This window comes from Acinonyx jubatus, chromosome B2, assembly GCF_027475565.1.
Source record: "Acinonyx jubatus isolate Ajub_Pintada_27869175 chromosome B2, VMU_Ajub_asm_v1.0, whole genome shotgun sequence".
Classification (NCBI taxonomy): Eukaryota; Metazoa; Chordata; class Mammalia; order Carnivora; family Felidae; genus Acinonyx; species Acinonyx jubatus.
In genome coordinates this window covers 146,622,587-146,641,654 of record NC_069385.1, presented here as the reverse complement: position 1 = coordinate 146,641,654, position 19,068 = coordinate 146,622,587, and the positions used below count along the sequence as shown (strand labels likewise).

The window sequence follows — 19,068 nt, the reverse complement described above, 5'->3', positions numbered from 1 at the left end:
CTCTGAGCTGGCAGCACAGGGCCCGAGATGGGGCTTGAACCCACGAGCCATGAGATCATGACCTGAGCTGAAGTCAAGAGTCGGGCCCTTAGCCGACGGAACCCCCCACGCGCCCAGGATTTGTACTTTTAACCTTCTAGCCTCTGTCGTAAGGGAAGGTTCAGAAAGTGGAACTAGATGTTTATGCCAACCTGCTGTACCCTGTATAGACGTTAAAGCTGAAATGTTCTGCCTTCCCAGAGAATTAAAAATAATGCACCTGTATCACCCTGAGGGGAAGCCTACTGACACCTCGAAAGACGCCCTCACTGTTAGTGACCAGTTTTTCAGCCGTTGCCCCAGGAGATTACCCAGATTCCCCCCATCTGAGTTACTGCCTATAGCCTTTTTTCTTACTGATTTTAAGGAGTTCTTTACACATTCTAGACATAAATGTTTTGCCAAATGTGTGTGTGACAAATATCTCCTCCCGCCCTGTGCCTTTTCACACTATTAATGTTGTCTTTGGATGTGCTGAAGTTCTTGAGTTGAAAGAAGTCCAATTTATCTTTTTTTAATGGGTATTGCTTTTTGTGCTTTTTAAACAGAAATCTTCGTTAATTCAAAGTTCGTGAAGACAGTCTCCTGTTTTCCTCGATAACATTTATTGTTTTAGCTCACATAGTTAGGTCTTGAATACATCTTGAATTAGTTTAGGGGATAGTTTACAGAGGAGGTCAATGCCCACATTGTTCTCCTTTGTACGTTGAGCTGACTCAGAACTGCTTTTTGAAAAATCTATCACTTGCCCCATTGAATTGCAGTGACACTTTGTTACATGTGTGTGGTTTTGTGTAGGCATATCTATTTTGTTGTATTGATCTTTGTATCTGTCCTTATGCCAGTAACACTTTTTTTTAAATATTTTTTTAACGTTTATTTATTTTTGAGACAGGGCATGAACGGGGGAGGGTCAGAGAGAGAGGGAGGGTCAGAGAGAGAGGGAGACACAGAATCCGAAACAGGCTCCAGGCTCTGAGCTCTCAGCACAGAGCCTGACGCGGGGCTCGAACTCACGGAGCGCAAGATCATGACCTGAGCCGAAGTCGGACGCCCGACCCACTGAGCCACCCACTGAGCCACCCAGGCGCCCCAGTAGCACACTTTCTTAATCAGTATAGCTTTAGAATAAGTCTTGTTATGTGGTAGTAAAAATCCTCCAGATTTGTTCTTATGCGAGACTTCCTTGACTATGCTAAGTCCTTTCCACTGGCAGTTACACTTTGATTTTTAAAAAATTTTTAATGTTTATTTTTGAGAGAGAGAGACACAAAATCCAAAATCCAAAGCAGGCTTCAGGCTCTGAGCCGTCAGCACAGAGCCCGATGCGGGACTTGAACTCACGAACCATGAGATCACGACCTGAGCCGAAGTTGGACACTTAACCGACTGATCCACCCAGGAGCCCCTGAAATTGCATTTTAGAGATGGTCAATTCTACCAAAAGTCCTGTTTGAATATTTTATTTCAAATACATTGAGTCTGTGTCTTTCAATCTATGAATATGGTATATCCTTTCATTTAGACAATTTTTAAAATTCTCTGCACAGTGATTCGGAGCTATTAATGTAGCACTGTTGTACTTTTTAATGACATTTATTACGGTATTTGTTATTAGGTTATTCATAGTTTTCTTGCTATTGTAAGTGACATTTTAAAAAGTTGTCTTGGGGCGCCTGGGTGGCGCAGTCGGTTAAGCGTTCGACTTCAGCCAGGTCGCGATCTTGCGGTCCGTGAGTTTGAGCCCTGCGTCAGGCTCTGGGCTGATGGCTCAGAGCCTGGAGCCTGTCTGGGCTGATGGCTCGGAGCCTGGAGCCTGTTTCCGATCCTGTGTCTCCCTCTCTCTCCTCTCTGCCCCTCCCCCGTTCATGCTTTGTCTCTCTCTGTCCCAAAAATAAATAAACGTTGAAAAAATAAATAAATAAAAAGTTGTCTTTTTTTTTTTTTGCCAGTGTGTATGAAGATGACATATATTTATTTGGATGTTGGGTTTTGTATGCAGCAAATTTGCTATTTTTACTTATTAATTCTAATAATTTGTAGATTTGGGGAGTTTTCCAAGCACCTAATTGTGCCATCTGCAAATGATGACAGTCATATTTCTTCATTTCCAATCTCAATGTCTTTAATTCTTTGTTATGCCTTAACTTATTTTATGAGCTAAGATCCCAGTACAACTTTGAAAGCAGTGTTGGGAGTGACCATACTTGTCTTGGTCCCAGTATCTGGGAGAAAGTGTTAAATACTTACCATAATCAGGATGTTAGATGTCGGATTTTGTATATATGCATCATGGGATTAAGAAATCTCCTTTCCATTCCTAGACTGGTGAAAGTTTTTAATGAGGGGTGTTGAATTTTGTCAAATGCTATGATCATTTGATTTTTTTCTCTTACTCTTTGTGATACATTTCAAGTGATTGATGTTTATACTAAACAAATTTCATATTACTAAGACAAACATTACCTCTTTACTTTCAACTCATTGGATCACTGGTATTACTGGATCTGATTGCTATTATTTGATTTAGGAGTTTTACATCTAGAATGTTCAACACATAGATTGACCTGGGATTTCCTCTCTAGTAATATCCTTGTCAGGTGTTAGTATGAAGATTATTCAGGCCTCATCAAGAGAGTTACGAATGTTTTTACTTTTTCTGTTTGCTGAGAGAGTTTATGTATGGTATTATTCCTTCCTTAATGGTTTAAGTTTTCAACAGTGAAGCCATTTTTGCATACTGTTTGCGTTGTCAAAAGGTGTTATAAGCTGAATTGTGTTCCCTCCCAGATGCATTTTTTTAAACTTTTTAAATTTATTTCTGAGAGACAGAGAGGGAGAGATATAGCATGAATGGGGGAGGGACACACACGCAGAGAGAGAGACACAGAACTTGAAGCAGGCTCCAGGTTCTGAGCTGTCAGCATGGAGCCCGACATGGGGCTTGAACCCGTGAACTGTGAGATCATGACCTGAGCCGAAGTCAGACAGATGCTCAACCGACTGAGCCACCCAGGCACCCTTTCCCTCCCAGAATCAGATGCTGAAGACCTAACCACCACCCTCACCCCAGTGCCCCACCTCAGAATGTGGCTGCGCTTGGAGATAGAGACTTTAAAAAGGAAATTAAGTTAAAATGAGGCTGTTAGGATGGGCGCTAATTCAATCTGACCGGTACGCTTATAGGAAGAAATTTGCACACCAAGAGACCCCAGAGATGAGCACTCACAGAAGAAAGGCCATATAAGGACACAGCTATCTTCACATTAGAGAAAATGGCTCTCTGCAAGCCAGAGAGACAGGTCTCTGGATAAACCAAGACTGCACCTTGATCTTGGACTTCTAGCCTCAAGAAATGTGAGAAAATAAATTTCTCTTGTTTAAGCCTCTGATTCTATGGTATTTTGTAATGGCGGCCATAGCAAGCTAACACAGAGGGTAATTATGACTTTAATTTCTCTCGTAGACTTCAGACTGTTTGAACTTTTAATTTCTTTTTGTGTCTGCTTTGGTAAGTCACGTTTATAAAGAAACCTGTGATTTGTCCTCTATTGTCAGATTCCTTCCCCACGAACTGTTCATTTTATCTTTTCACTCTGATCTTGATATCAGTAAGATCTTTAATGTCGTCCCCCTTTTATACTTTTTCCTCCTTAAAAATAGTCTGGATTTGGGGCGCCTGGGTGGCTCAGTCGGTTGGGCATCCGACTTTGGCTCAGGTCATGATCTCACGATTCGTGGGTTTGAGCCCCGCGTCGGGCTCTGTGCTGACAGCTCAGAGCCTTGGAGCCCACTTTGGATTCTGTGTCTCCCTCTCTCTTTCTGCCCCTCCCCTGCCCACACCCTGTCTCTCTCCCTCTCAAAAATAAATAAACATTAAAAAATTTTTAAAAAAATAGTCTTGATTTGAGGTAACAATTTCACTACGTGAAAAGCAAATTTTTGTTCTATTAATTTCCTCTATTCTTTTTCAGTGGGTATCACACTTACTATTGTCTTTTCCTTGAGACTTTTAAAGATTTAATTTACTGGCTTGTTAAAACTCCATTCTTGAGATGAAAGCTTAGATCATTACCTTTCCACTTTTCTTCTCTGTTAATGTGTAGATTTGGAGCTAACGATTAGACCTCAAGTGCTGTTGTAGCTTCTTGTCACAAGACGTTATAGATCCGGTTTTCATTATCATGCAGTTAAAAATCGTTTACAGTTTTTTAAACTTATTTGACCCACAGGGTTATTTTGTAAGTTCAATTCCGTTACTCGATTTTGTAACATTTGAGGATTTTCCACTTGTTGATGTTCTTGACATTGGTTTTGATTTCATTTTACAGTGCTGGACCTGTTCCGCTTGATCTCTGTCTCCTGAAATTCGTTGAGACTTGCGTGATGCTTTGCCTGTAGTGATTTTGTTCAGTGTCTCCTGTGTCCCCCCAAAGCTCAGGTGTTCTGCAGTTGGGTATCGTATTAATCCAGTTGCCTAAAATTTCCTCACTAAATTTTACTTAATTTTCCATACTAAAATTTTCTCTAAGTCCCGTTTGTTATTTCTACAGAGGTGTTGAAATATCAACTATGATTATGGATTTTTGTGTGTCTTCATTTAGCTCTGTCCATCTTTTGCGTTCTACACTTTGAAGCTGTTATTATGCCCATACAAATATAGTGTTGTAATATTTTCTTACTAAATTGACCCTGGAGGTTATGAAACAGCCTCATTATTTTTAGTAATACTTCAATTCTTTTTTAAAAAGCCATATGTTTAAATTGTGTGCCTTATAAAAAGCATATCGTTTTGGGTAAATTTTTTCCCCATTATGATGATCTGTCTTATAATTGAAATATTTAGTCTACCAGCATTAAAGATAAGTAGCTATTTAGTTTTGCTTCCAGTTCTGTCAACTTTGCCAGTTTGTTCTTTGTCCTCCCATTCCTGCTCCCTTGCCCCTTTTTAAATCGATAAGTGTTTATATTATTCACCTTCTTCTGGATGAATAAAGGATTTTAGTATAGATATCTTGCTCATCTTTTATTAGATTTACTGCTAGGCAGGTGACATTTTTGATGCTTATTGAAATTGGAACTTTTTTTTTTTTTTTTTTTGAGAGAGCATGAGCAGGGCAGGGACAAGACAGTATGACAAGACAGGGAGAAGAGACAGGGACAGGGACAGTATGACAAGACAGGGACAAGAGAGAGAATCCCAGCCAGGCTTCATGCTCAGTGTGGAGCCCTACATGGGGCTTGATCTCACGACCATGAAATCATGACCTGGGCCGAAGTCAAGAGTTGGGTGCTTAACCGACTGAGTCACCCAGCACCTCACCTTTTATCAGGTCTTGTCATGCATATCTGCTAATGAGGCACTCTCCCTGCTTTCCTTTGAGTGAAACCATCCTTATTTTGCCTTAATTTTTTCATTTTCTCAATTTAGGTATAACTTACGTACTGTAAAGACCACAAATCTTAAAATTATATAGTTTGATCAGCTTTCGCATGTACATATATACCTGTATGACAATCACCACGATCAAGATACAGAATATTTTCAGCAGTATAGAAGGCTCTCATTAGTCTCATCCCTGTCCGCGTGTACCCTCCCTCCAAGGACAAGCACTCTATCGTCATATATCAATTTTGCTGTTTTCGTACTTCTTATAAGTGGAGATGGACACTCTTCTAGGTGTTTTTTTGAGTGACATTGTATCTGTGAGGCTTGGCCATGTTGCTGTGTTTATCAGTAGTTATTCCTTATAATGGCTGTATACTATTCCACATTTCCATTCTGCCACTGACAGTACATTTAGGTGGTTTAGACTTTGACTATCACAAATGACGTTGCTACAAACATGCGCGTACATGCTATTTGTGTTGGTTATATGGTCAAGTAGGATAATATCTGGGTCACAAGAATATTATGTGTAACTTTTGTAGGCATGGTGAAACATTTTTTCCAAGTGGTTACGCGAATTTATACTCCTACTAGCAACGTGAAAATGCTCTTACCACTAGTTTTTATGCTTAGAATTTTAAATTTTAGACATTCTCATGGGTGTATAGTGCTATCTAATTTTGGTTTCGATTTGCATTCCTCTGGTGAGTCATGATGTTGAGTGCCTTTTTATATGCTTATTGACCATTTTGAATATTTAAAAAAATTTTTTTAACATTTATTTATTTTTGGGAGTAGAAAGAGCATGAGCAGGGGAGGAGAGAGAAAGAGGGAGACACAGAATCTGAAACAGACTCCAGGCTCTGAGCTGTCAGCACAGAGCCTGACGCGGGGCTCAAACTCACGGACCGTGAGATCATGACCTGAGCCGAAGTCAGACGCTTAACCGACTGAACCACCCAGGCGCCCCCATTTTGAATATTTTTAACAAAATGTCTGCCAAACCTGTTGCCCATTTTCTTTTTCTTTTTGTAATGTTTACTCATTTTTGAGAGACAGAGAGAGACAGAGCACAAGGGGAGGGGCAGAGAGAGAGGGAGGCATGGAATCCAAAGCAGGCTCCAGGCTCTGAGCTGTCAGCACAGAGGCCCAACAAGGGGCTCAAACTCACAAACTGCAGGATCATGACCTGAGCTGAAGTTGGACGCTTAACCAACTGAGCCACCCAGGCGCCCCTGTTGCCCACTTTCAAGTTGAGTTGTCTACTCTTATTTATTCGTAGAGGTTCTTCATATATATATATATATATATATGGATATTAGTCATTTGATGGATGGATGGATAATATACATACAGATCCCAGATACCTCCTCCCATTTCAAGGCTTTGTTTTTGCCTTTTTCATGGGTGTCTTCTGCAACCAATACATCCTTAATTTGAAGTGTCCAACTCTTCAACTTCTTATTTTATGACTCAGTTGGTCCCATTTGAGAAATCTTTCTCTAGCCCAAGTCCATGAAGATATTCTGCTCTGTTTTCTTCTAGAAACTGGGTTGTTTTTTCTTTCACATGAAGGTTTATCATGAAATAGTTTTGTTTGTAATGCATTTATAATGCGAAGTAGGAAGTCAAGATTCATTTAATTCTCTCAAGATGTTGTATCATTATGGAAAAGACCACCCTTGCTTGACTAAATTTGCCTAGGACCTATTTTGTGAGTTGGCAGCATAATTGTTCTAGCTTAGTTTATCTTCTTCAATATTGACTTGACTTTGCAAGTTCCTTTGCACCAGAGCCCGTTTCTACAAAAATACTTTCTGAGATTTGGATTTGGATTTCATTGAATCTGCTGAGTAATTTAAGATGATTTGACATCCTAACACTCTTGAGTCATCCCATATGCAAAAGAGATCACTTGTTTAGGTCTTCTTTAATGTAGCCCAGTAATGTCTTGTAGTTTCTGATGGAGTCTTCTTGCACAGTTTTGTCAGACTTATTCCTAGGTAATGTTTGTAATGCTATTGAAATGGAATTTAGAAAATTCTATATTTCACTTGTTTATTGCTAGAATATATTCACACGTTTGACATTTTGCACATTGACCACAAAGGCAATAACCTCCTGAATAGTAACGAATAGTAAGTAACTAAATTCATTTAACTAATTCCAGTAATTTTGAGATTCTTCTCAGTTTCGTACATTCATAATAATGAAAGGTTTCATTTCCCAGTATTAATATCAATTATTCTTGTCTTGTTTTTTTAAAAAAAAAATTTTAATGTTTATTTATTTTTGAGAAAGAGACAGAAGGCAAGTTGGTTGGAGCAGAGAGAGAGGAAGGCAGACTCCAAGATCCAAGCTGTCAGCACAGAGCCTAACATGGGGCTTGAACTCACAAGCTGTGAGATCATGACCTGAGCTGAAGTCGGACACTCAACCAACTGAACCACCCAGGGACTCCTATTCTCTTCTTGTTTTATTGCACTAGATTTTACTTCCAGAACCATGTTGAGTAAAAGAAATAATATAGACATCTTGGTCATGTTCCCAGACTGGGTTCAGTGTAGGTATTATTTTATTGTTTTAGGTAGACTAAAGAAATTCCCCTCTATTCAGCATTTTTCGGGTTTTTATCATGAATTGATGTTGAATTTTATCAAATGTTTTTTCTGTGTTTAATAAGATGATCATTGGTTCTTACATTTATTTTATCGATGCGGTAAATTACATTTTAAAAATGTTAAGCCAATCTTGAATTTCTAGAATAAAGTCTATTTGATCATGATGTTTCAGCTTTTTCAAAAAATATACTTGATTTGATTTGCTTTTATCTTAGTTAACAGTTTTGAGCTTCGCTTCTGTTTATAAGAGATACTGGCCTGTAATATGCTGTTCTCATAATGTCTTTCAGGTTCTGGATCACAGTTATGTTGGTCTCATAATGAGTTGAAAGATGTTTTTTTTTTTCTGTAAGATTTCAGTAGGATTGATTTCATCTCTCTTTGCACAGAAAAATTACAAATGAATCTATCTACTCCTGGAAGTTTATATGAGTGGCTTTCTAAATTGTAGATTCAATCTCTTTATTTAAAAAAATTTTTTTTTTGTTCATGTTTATTTACTTTTGAGAGAGAGAGACAGAGCATGAGCAGGGGAGGGGCAGAGAGAGAGAGGGAGACACAGAATCCGAAGCAGGCTCCAGGCTCTGAGCTGTCAGTACAGAGCCCCACTCGGGGCTCAAACTCACAGACCATGAGATCGTGACCTGAGCCGAAGTCAGACACTCAACTGACTGAGCCACCCAGGCACCCCAGACACGGTGAGTAAATTATGGATTCAATCTCTTTAATAGGAATAGGACAATTCAGTTTCCTGTTGCTTTTTGTGTCAGTTGTGGTAAATTGTGTTTTTCCAGGAATGTATCCATTTCATTGAACACGTCTCATGTATTGACATAAAGATGTTTATAATGCCTCTTTCTTGTTTTCAAAATATATTTAGGATATATATGAATATCATCTATTTCATTCCTACTGCTGGTATTTTGTGTGTTTATCTTATCGTCTTTTTGATTAGTCTTGTTCAGGGTGTATCTATTTTGTCATTCTTTTCAAAGAGCCAGCTTTTTCACTTTGTTGATTTTCTCTGATGTATGTCTATTTTCCATTGATTGATTTTTGCACTTATTTTTATAGAGCCTTCCACTTTGTGCATTTAAATTCCCAAGTTTTTATGGCTTGCTGAGCCATAAAATTAAAAAGTTAAATCACTTATTTTCAACCTTTGTCTTGTTCTAATACCTGCAGTCAAAAATAAAAATTTGGGGGGGGGGAGGGCCTGGGTGGCTCTGTCATTTAAGTGTTGGACTTCGGCTCCGGTCATGGTCTTGCAGTTCGTGAGTTCGAGCCCCGCGTCGGGCTCTGCGCTGACAGCGCGGAGCCTGAAGCCTGCTTCAGATTCTGTGTCTCCCCCTCTCTCTGCTCCTCCCCTGTTCGTGCTGTGTGTGTGTGTGTGTCTCAAAAATAATAGACATTAAAAAATATGTAAAAATAAAAAATAAAAAAATAAAAATTTCCCTCTAAAAATGGCTCTAGCTACATCAGACAATAAGAATATAATGCATTTCATTATTATTCAGCTCAAAAAAATTTTAGATTTCCATTTTGTTATCTTCTTTGACCCATGGACTACATAGATGTGTATTGCTTTCTGTTCAAACATTCAGAGTTTTCTGGTAGTCCTTCTGAAGTACATAACGTTGAACCTTTGTTACAGTTGGTCTATGTTAGTGTTTCTTTAAGCTAAAGACATAGCCATTACTCCTTTTGTGTGGTTCTTATGACTAGGGTTTGTCACTTACTGCTAAGGGCAAATGCTTGTGAAGTCTCAAATAACAGTACTGTTAACCAAGTTCCCTCCAACTGGGAGAGGCGTGAACTTTAACCTCTGTGTCCCCCAGAAGTATACGCCCGCTGAATCTCTAGAGAACATTATTGGCCTTCCAGCTGCTCTTTCCCACAGAGTTTTGGAACATCTTCCTGTGTGTGTGTGCAGTTGAGGGATTTGTCAATGACATAAGAAGAATACATAGAAATTCGAGCTCCTTCTCCGTGGTTCCTTCACCACCAGAACTTTGTCCCTCGGGTTCTAGGTCTCCCCGGCCCAGCGCATCTACATCTTTGCACTTGACATCTATTCCAAAATGCTGGAAAATAGCACGTGTCCTCACGGGGATGCCCTTGTGCACCTCGGGTCCTGTTTCCCTTCTCCCACGGTTCGGAGCCCTTCAAGCCCGGCCCGCGTTGATTGCTCTCAGTGCCTTCGTAATTCTTATCATGACGAATCATATTTCCTGCATAAAAAAGGAATATTTTGTCTCTGAAGAAGAGAGACAAATGAGATTCAATGGTAGGTGAAAAGCAGGGGGCAGCCTCCTGCGCCCTAGAGTCGCTTCAGAAATAAGCTAGTGGCCGACAGAGCTGCACGGTAATACTATCTTTTAAACTTGACTATCAAAACTTCATGACAGAATGTTAACAATTAACTTTAAAGTAATATTTCAGATTTAGGCTTTTATCTTGGAAGGGTGGCCCTTCTTCTAAAAAACGATGCTGTTGGGGGTGGGGGGGATGCCTGGGTGCCTCAGTCCTTTAAGCCTCCGCCTCTTGCTCTGGGCTCAGGTCGTGATCTCTTGGTCGTGGGATCAAGCTCCACACCGGGCTCTGCACCAACCGCAGAGAGCCTGCTTGGGATTCTCTCTTTCCCCCTCTCTCTCTGCCCCTTCCCCATTCTCTTGCTCTCAAAATAAGTAACCTTAAAAAAAAAAAAAAACAAACCATTTTGAACCCATTCCTTCACCAATCCTAAATTCTTATGGAGTAATTTACTCATTGCCCCTTTCATATGAATGGTTCAAACTGTGTATTTGTGCTTTTCTTTTTCAATATAATTTATTGTCAAATTAGCTAACATAGTGTGTACAGTGTGCTCTTGCTTTTGGAAGAAGACAATAAATTTCAATGAGTATATTCTTTATTTATGGTTTTATTCTGTTTTCTTCTTTCACCCTTTTATTTTGAAATAATTTAATTTTCAAATAATTTCCGACAGACAGAACATTTACGAGAATATAAAGAATTCCTGGCTACCCTTCACTCCATTCTCCAAAGTTTGGCGTGTTTGACATATTATTGTACTTTCCTTTTCTCTTAATGTCATACTTTTTTGAAACTGAGACGGAGTTTGAAAACGCAGTCTTTTCTTTCTTCTCCCAGTATTTTCTTAGCGCCATTCTTTTATATAACCAAAGAACAATGAATACAATCAGGAATTACCACCGATAAAATAAAATTATTTAATCCCTGTGGTTCATTCGGATTTCACCGATTGTTCCAATAATGTCCTGCACAGCAAAAGAAAACCCCAGATCATGTGTTGCATTAAATTCTTTTAAGATCTGAAACATTATTCTTCCTCTGTGTCATACTGGTGCGATTTGCGAGGAGGAGAACACCGCAGTTACTTTGTGGAACGACCCTCCTTCTGAAACCGTCCGAGGTTTCCCCTGATCAGATTCACACCACGCATTTTTGAGGGATACCTAGAGTGACCTTATGCCCTGCTGACGCGTCACATCCGGGGGAATTCTGATTGGCCGCCAGCCGTCCACCACGTGGTCCCGGAGCTGGCGCCGCCCCCGGCGCGGAAGCCATTTTCCTCCTGGTCGGACTGCAGCTCCGCCCCCGCCCCCGCCCCCGCCCCCGCCCCCGCCCCCGCCCCGCTCCGGGACTAGCGCCCTGGCGCCGCAGGTGGACGCCCCCGGCCCAGCGCGGTCCTTCGCCGGACCTCGGAGCGCGGAGCGCGGCTGCAGTTCCGGGGCGGGACGACGGAAAGAACTGACGGGACGCGCCCGGGGAGCGTCCCCTGTGGTGGCCCAGGTGCCTGGTGCGCGTCTACACTGGCTAGCCCCGGCCGGCCTCCGCTAAAGCTTCGGGCGGGTTTTCCGAGGAAAAGAGGGAGCCCTGCTCTCCGGGGCGTTAAAGTAACAGGGCCCGCTACTCCCGGCGGGCCGAGGCCGAACTCGCACCGGAGAAAAACACGCCGTAGTCGGCAGGATTCGAACCTGCGCGGGGAGACCCCAATGGATTTCTAGTCCATCGCCTTAACCACTCGGCCACGACTACATGGGGCTCGAGCGGCCAGCGCAGGCCTTACCTAGAAAGAGCAGCGGCCGAAGGCGGGGAAAGGGTGGAGGCCGCGGGTGCCGGGAGCCGAGTCGCTGCCAAGTGTGTGCGACCTGCCGGGGGTTCCGGGGCCGCGGGCCCGCTGGAGGGGAGCCCTGGGCCCGTGACCGGCCGGAGCGGCTTTCGGGAGGGACTCGGCGCCGCCGGCCGCTGTCGCGGGCGCAGGGCGGGGGGAGGCCTGCGGGGGGCGCCTTCCCAGAGCAGGACCCTGTGTTGATTCGTGTGCAAAGCAGGCGCTCTCTCTCTCTCCAAAGTTAGCGAGCGCCGGTGTGTTTTCTCTTCCCCGACTTGGTCTCCGCCTTCGAGTCCGAGGTCGTGGGGTGCCCCGGTGCCGGGAGTTGGTTGTGGTCTACTCGGGGTGCCCTGCTCACTTAAGAGGCAAACGATCGCAGGTGGAGAAATCACGTCGCCTGTAGACAGCGAGGAAGAGACGAGAAAGGGAGAGACGTTAGTTAATCCTGTGGTTTGATGGGACAGCCTGCTCCGAAGGGGTAGACGTGAAGCAGTTATTATCCATAACTTGTGCGGATCCCCTCCTCTTTTTTACTTGGCGTACACGTTTTTTATCAAGCACGTTGTGGCTCTTTTGTTTTTGCTTAAGTCATCTGGAACGCTAGTTTTGATTGAGGTTTGATACCGAGGAAATATCCAAGATCTGTGCTTTGGAAAACACTGCAAAACAGCAATTAGTGATGTGCCCTTTGAATTACAATTAATCAACTGCTTGTTTGCTTTAGGGTGCCAGTGAGGAAGGAGTGGACACAGGTGCAACTTTGTTTTACTGGACTGAAAATGTTTTTAATGGCATGGGTCTAGGTAAAGGAAGACAATGCACGTTGAGCTGCAGGAAACAAAAGCTAGTCCAGTTATTATTTTAGTCCTGCTTTGGAAATAAACCAAACGTCCATCTGCGGTAGAAAAGACAAATCGTGAGCTGCTGCTGTTGTTTGTTTGTTTGTTGTTTTCTTATAAAATGGAATTTCACCCCACAGGGAGTGGAAGGAACTACAAGAACAATCACACGAATGAAACCTCCCACGCGAAGAATGAGCGAGGGGAGCCAGGCACAAAAGAATACATTTATAGTGCATTCCATTGTTTGAAAGTTCAAAAACAGGTGGAACTAATCTATGGTGTTAGAAATCAGAATACTACTACCCTTGGGAGGAGTTTCTAGCATTCTGGTAATGTTTCGGTTTTCAAATTGGGTGCTGAGTCCATGGTTGTGCTGGCTTTGTGTAGACATACTGAGTTGTTCACCCTCGGATGCTTTGTTGTGTAGCTGTTAAAGTTAATCAAATATTTTCCTTTCAAAAGATCCTTCATCACTAGGATGTCATACTTTTTTGCTGCTGCTACAATGTATGTCACACCCAAATATTTATTGGTAACATACTTACTATTTGGAGTAAAAACATTCTGTGTTACCAAACTTCCAGCCATTGTGCAAAAAGACGCATTACTGAGGCAGAGTTATATCTTAAATTGTTCATCTGTGCATTTTTCATGAATTTCTATCCTTTCCTGTTCTCTAGAACCCTCAGTTAATATGTTAACTTAAATAAACTGTTCAGAGCGTTGCATCCAGTAAAAACTCAGTAAACTTTGTCTTTTATTCACCAAATTATACCTTCTATGTAGGTAGTGTTTTTTGTTTTATTTTTTTAATTGGTTGGTGTGTGGCACATGATAGCTGCTCAATTAATATTTTACCCATGTAGCCCCGGAGCATCTATGTGCAACTTCCTGTACTAGCTTCCATTTTATGTGCAGACCCAGTCACTAAAACTAATATATATGTGTACACACGCGTTCTTGCTGTCCTCAGTATTGAAAGTCTCTTTCGTGTAAGGGATGGCTGAAAATTTTCCAAGTCGTCAAAATCTGGTTCCCTTTTGCTTAACAGTTCTTTCCTCGATTTCTTTTTAAATTTTTGTAAAAAAAAAATTTTTTTTTAACTATAGACATCAGGGAGAAGTCAAGCTGCACCTTCCACACTGTGCTTGGCAATTTCCTCACTTTATAACAACAGTCACTCTTCCAGTTTCTCATTACGTGTCCTTCATTTCCTTCTGAAACCTTAACAGAGCAACTTTGATGGTCATGTGTTTTTTAATTATACACTTTAAAAAAAGTTTTAGGTTTACAGAAAAATTGAGCAGAAGGTATAGAGTTTCCATATACTCTCACCCCCCTTCCCCCAACCAGTTTTCCCTATCATTAACATCTTGGGTTAGTGTGGTACCTTTGTTTCAGTTGATGAGCCAGTATTGATATTATTTATGCTGCTAGTTAATATTAGGGATTCACTGTGTCTTGTGCGTTCTATGGGTTTTGACAAAAATGTAATGACATACATTCATTACGCTATCATACAGAATGGTTTCGCTGCCCTAAAAATCCCCTTCGCTCTATTTATCCATGACTCCTTCCCTCTCCCCAGCACCTTGCAACCATTGTCCTTTGCAGTCTCCACAGGTTTGTCTTTTCCAGAATGTTATGTGGTTGGAGTCATAAAGTATGTAGCCTTTTCAAATTCTTTCACTCAGCAGTATGCATTTAATGTTCTTCTGGGTGTTTTGGTAGCTTGATAGGTTATTTCTTTTCCTTGCAGAATAATATTCCATTGTCTGGATGTGCCATTGTTTATCCATCACCTATTGAAGGACATTTTGGTGGCTTTCAAGTTTTGGAAATTAGACTTTTATATGAGCATGAGTTTTCAGTTCATTCGGGCAAATATCCGGGAACGAGATTGCTGGATCGTATTGTAAGAGTATGTTTTGTTTTGTGAGAAATTGCAAACTGTCTTCCAAAGTGGTTGTACCATTTTGCCCTCCCACCAGCCATGAATGAGAGATATATTCTTAAACTCGGGAAACTGTTCATGTCTTTACTTGGGGGGGTCTAGTGTTACAGAGATTAAAAGTGAGAGTTTGGGACCAAATTCCTAAACTCAAGTCCCAGCTTCCCCATTTGCTGGCTGTGTGATTTAGGCAAGTTATTCAACGTATCTGTGCCTCAGCTTCCTTCAGTTGTAGAGTAGGAATAATAATACCGAATAACTTCATTAGCTTGTTTTAGGAATTAAAAAAGTTAATAGATGCAAAGCACTTATTAGGACCCTGCCTGGCATAAAGTCATATGAAAATCATAGCTCATTGCATATCGTCACTTTTTCCTGATGGCCAGTTATCCCTATGTTGGCTTTCCATCGTCTGTCCTTTATATCACTTTTTCTTCTGCCTCATTCATCTTTTTCTTCTGATTCATAGAAGAGCTTTTTAAAAGAATATCCTATAGGTAACCGACTCACTTTTCACAGCATCCATCCAGTTCTCCAATATGACTTTAATTATGCTGCTGATGTTAAATATGCTCGCTATATATTTTTATCCTTTTTCACCTAGAATGTCTTCTTAGTGTTTTGTTTTTTTCACATCTTGTTCTCACATCTTTCTATCCTGTTTTCATTGGGTCGATGTCTTCTTGGAATCTACTGAGAATATCAACTTGTTCCCTGAAATTTTCTAGTGCCTCCCTTAGATCTTTTTTGAAATCTGGTCTTAGATGTCGTTTCTCCTTTCCTTTCCTTTGTGAATTTGTCTTTCATGTATTCATTGGTAGGATTTCCAAGTTTAATGTTTTGTCATCCAGCACTGACTTGACCTTAGGCCCTCTATCCAAAAGCCTGGGAAGCAGCACAGTCAGTTGCGTGGGCCACACATCGAACACTATAAAAACCTACGGACTTCTATTGGGTTCTTTTCTGCCAGGGACACACCGACAGACCGGCGTTGGACTCCATTCGCAGCTGACGTAGGCATACACCGTGCACTGCTCTAGGGCAGAACACGGTAACACCACTTCCCGCTTTCCTTTAGCATTTAAAAAGATGTGGGTCGCGACCCATTTGAAAGTCCTGAAGGCAATATAATGGGCCACGACAAGAAGTTTTAAAATGAAGAAATAGAGCCCTAAATAGAATGCAGAACAAGTAGTAAAGGCAAATAATGAATTGTGCAGTGTTTCCCTGCGTTGTAAAATTATACACGTGTGTAAATGTGTAGCTCCTACACTACGTTCGGTCACACAAACTTGAGGGTCCCCAGGGTCCGGTTACTCCCACCAGAGACGTTCAGAAGCCAGAGACTGGCGCGGAGAACTCCCGGCCCCGCCCAACGGGAGCTCTGGGAAATGGAGTTCGGCGTCGTGGAGCATTCTGGGAACCGTAGTTCCGCGCGTCCGCCGGGCACGACGAGCGGGGGGAGGGGCTCTCTCCGCGCGACCGGAAGTGGCCGTTGAAGCCGGCAGAGGTTGGCGCTGGGGAAGTGCACCCTCTTCGGCTCCCTTCGCTAGGTCTGGTGCCGGTCCCGGCGCTTCCGGACGCGCGAGCTGAGAGTGTGGAGCGCCCTAGAGGGAGGGAAGCCCAGGTATCACCATGGCAACCGCCAGCCTTGCGGCTGCGTGACGTCATCCTCCTCGCCCCGCTGGAAGCGGCCTCTGCGAGAGGGAGCTGGGGAGTCCTCGGAGGGGGCGCCCCTCGCCTCCCTCCGTGCGGGGCGGTTCCGCCCTGATCCCTTGGAGGGCTTTGTTCTTTTGTTCCGGTCTGGGAGGAAGGACTGGGAGCGGGCCCCGCCCCGCCGCTCCACCTTCCAGCGTTTCCACCCCGCAACAGGTGTGTCTTCCGTTCGCGAGCCGGGGTGTGAGCCCGCAAGTGGGCACGGAGGTAACGGGCCGGGTCTGGGGGCGCCTCTGGCCAGACTGCAGGGTGGGCACCAAGGGGTTTTTGAATCCGGGGCTGAACCTGCGTGCTCGAGCTCCACTCTCTTTTTGTTCAGCGGGAGTGCCTGTTTGGTGGCTCTCGGCGGGCACTTCTCTTTTCCAAGGGTCTCTTAGCCACTGTGCAAAACTCAGAGGTGCGATTGTGACGCAGGCTGCTGACCCCGGGCTGTGTCTTTTAGGGCTGCCCCGCTCCGCCCGTGTAAGGGCTCAGCCGGCGCCGACTCCTGGCCGGACACCTGAGCCCCCCAGACCGAGGCCCCCGCTGGAAGGACGCTGCTTGAGAAATCCTGGTGTCCAGGCTCCGGAGGAACGGAATGAGCTCCTGAGATGGAAGGTAGTGGGGACTGGAGGGGGGACAGAGGGCTGATGGAGGCAAAAGAACAGTGAGGACCGGAAGATCGACTACTTGACAGAACTCATTGGTAGAGGTGGAAGTTGGGGGGGTGGGGTGGGGAGCTTATCTTAGGGATAGAGAAACACTGCATTCCATCAAGGGGAGAGATTCTTACATTCATATGGAGAGACTTGCAGGAAGAGTTAAGTCTCCCCGGCTTCGGGATTGGGGAATGAGAAGGAGAGATGATTCAGAATGTCTGTGATCCTCACGTGACTTCTGTTTCTTAAATATTAGGATGGTAAACTTGCAGTCAGAAAAAATCTTGGTAATCATCCCTTCAGTGCAAGAATTAAAGTGTCCCTTGCTGATGGCCGTCTGTCAAGCCTATGCGAAGTGTGGCATCAAACTCCATTTTGGGTGCAGACTGTTCCCTTGTTGGCTCTTTTTTTTTAGTTCCTTCTATTAGGCAGAAGTGCCTAGCCCTGTAACTTCTGTGTTGGATCTTAGTTCTTGGTCTCCGAAAGCAAGAGACTGTTCTCTCTTCCACATTACTGCCCTCCAGAATGCGAATTCAGCTGTTACAACTCCTACTCGCACATTCTTTTCTTTTCTAAGCAAAACCGTCTCAGCTCCGTTGATGGATCTTATAGGACACATCTGGACCTCTTCGACTCTCCTGCAGGCGAGCATGCTTCTTAAAATGCATTGCCTGAAATTAAACATAGTTCTTTACAAATGCTTTGAAAAACACCTAAAAGGACGAATTTGTTTGAATTATATTTCTGCTGTGCAGCATCAGGTTACGTTTGTTTTGAAAAAAATCAGCGATATTGTGCTGTAAGCCCTAGATCTTTTTTACATAACCGTAGGGAAGTAGATTTATGCCATCCTGTGTAAGAGAATTGTTTTTTATCCTTAAATATGAGGACTTCACATATGATTGTTTAGGGGTTTTTCCAGCTTGTCAGAATAATTACGAATCTTCATCTATTCAGTGTTTTTTTTGTTTTTGTTTTTACATATATTTGTTGTAAGTAGGCTCCACACATTGAACTCATGACCTTGAGATCGAGAGGCACAGGGTCTACCGACCGAACCATCCAGGTGTCCCATTTATTTAGTGTTTTAACTGTCCTTTCCAACTTTATCTCACTGCCATATTTAATGAATATTCCTTTTATTTCTTTCTTCATGTCCTTGAACAGGTTCAGAGTAAGGACAGAGCCCTGTGACCTGTCATTATAGACTTTCCTCTGCATTGTCACTGTCTTTACATTGTCCAGATATGGCCATCAAGTCAGGTTTGGTTTAACCTATTATCATACAGTTCTTTTTTTGAATTTATTTAACATCATTAGAAGTCTTAATATTTCTTGTATTATTTATGCAGGTCGAGATATATCTTATTGATTGTCAATTCTTTTTTTTTAGGAGTGCAAAGAATCTCTTCTGTTTCTTACAAGTGCATATCTATCTAAAATTATCTCAAAACAAAACAAAAAGTTTGATTTTAAACATCAGCTGTTTTTTTTTTTATATCATCGAAGAACAATTATAGATTATAATAAAAATAACAATTCCATAAAAATAACAATAGCATCAAAAATATGAAATGGGAGAGGCGCCTGGGTGGCTCAGTTGGTTAAGCATCCAACTCTTGATTTCGAGTCAGGTCATGATCTCATGGTTTGTGAGACTGAGCCCTGCGTCTGGCTCTGCACTGAACAGCATGGAGCCTGCCTGGGATTCTCTCTCCCTCGCTCTCTGCCCCTCCC

The 19,068-nt window shown here is 42.5% G+C and overlaps 1 protein-coding gene and 1 non-coding gene across 6 annotated transcripts in view; one reads left to right on the top strand and one right to left on the bottom strand.

Moving 5' to 3' along the window:
* The first annotated feature begins 11,717 nt into the window (after positions 1–11,717).
* ZNF184 (zinc finger protein 184) overlaps positions 11,718–19,068 on the top strand; it is a 32,262-nt gene continuing 24,911 nt past the window's right edge. The window contains exons 1-3 of one of the 5 annotated variants that reach the window (XM_053223267.1): positions 11,719–11,865; positions 12,909–16,849; positions 17,136–17,290. In XM_053223267.1, coding sequence (XP_053079242.1) covers positions 17,284–17,290 — 7 coding nt within the window. In that variant the 5' untranslated portion in view covers positions 11,719–11,865; positions 12,909–16,849; positions 17,136–17,283. The other 4 variants (XM_027040086.2, XM_053223268.1, XM_027040087.2 and 1 more) reach the window with 4 other exon arrangements.
* On the bottom strand, positions 12,030–12,111 carry TRNAS-AGA (transfer RNA serine (anticodon AGA)). The gene has a single exon. It is a non-coding gene; the product is annotated as a tRNA-Ser (tRNA).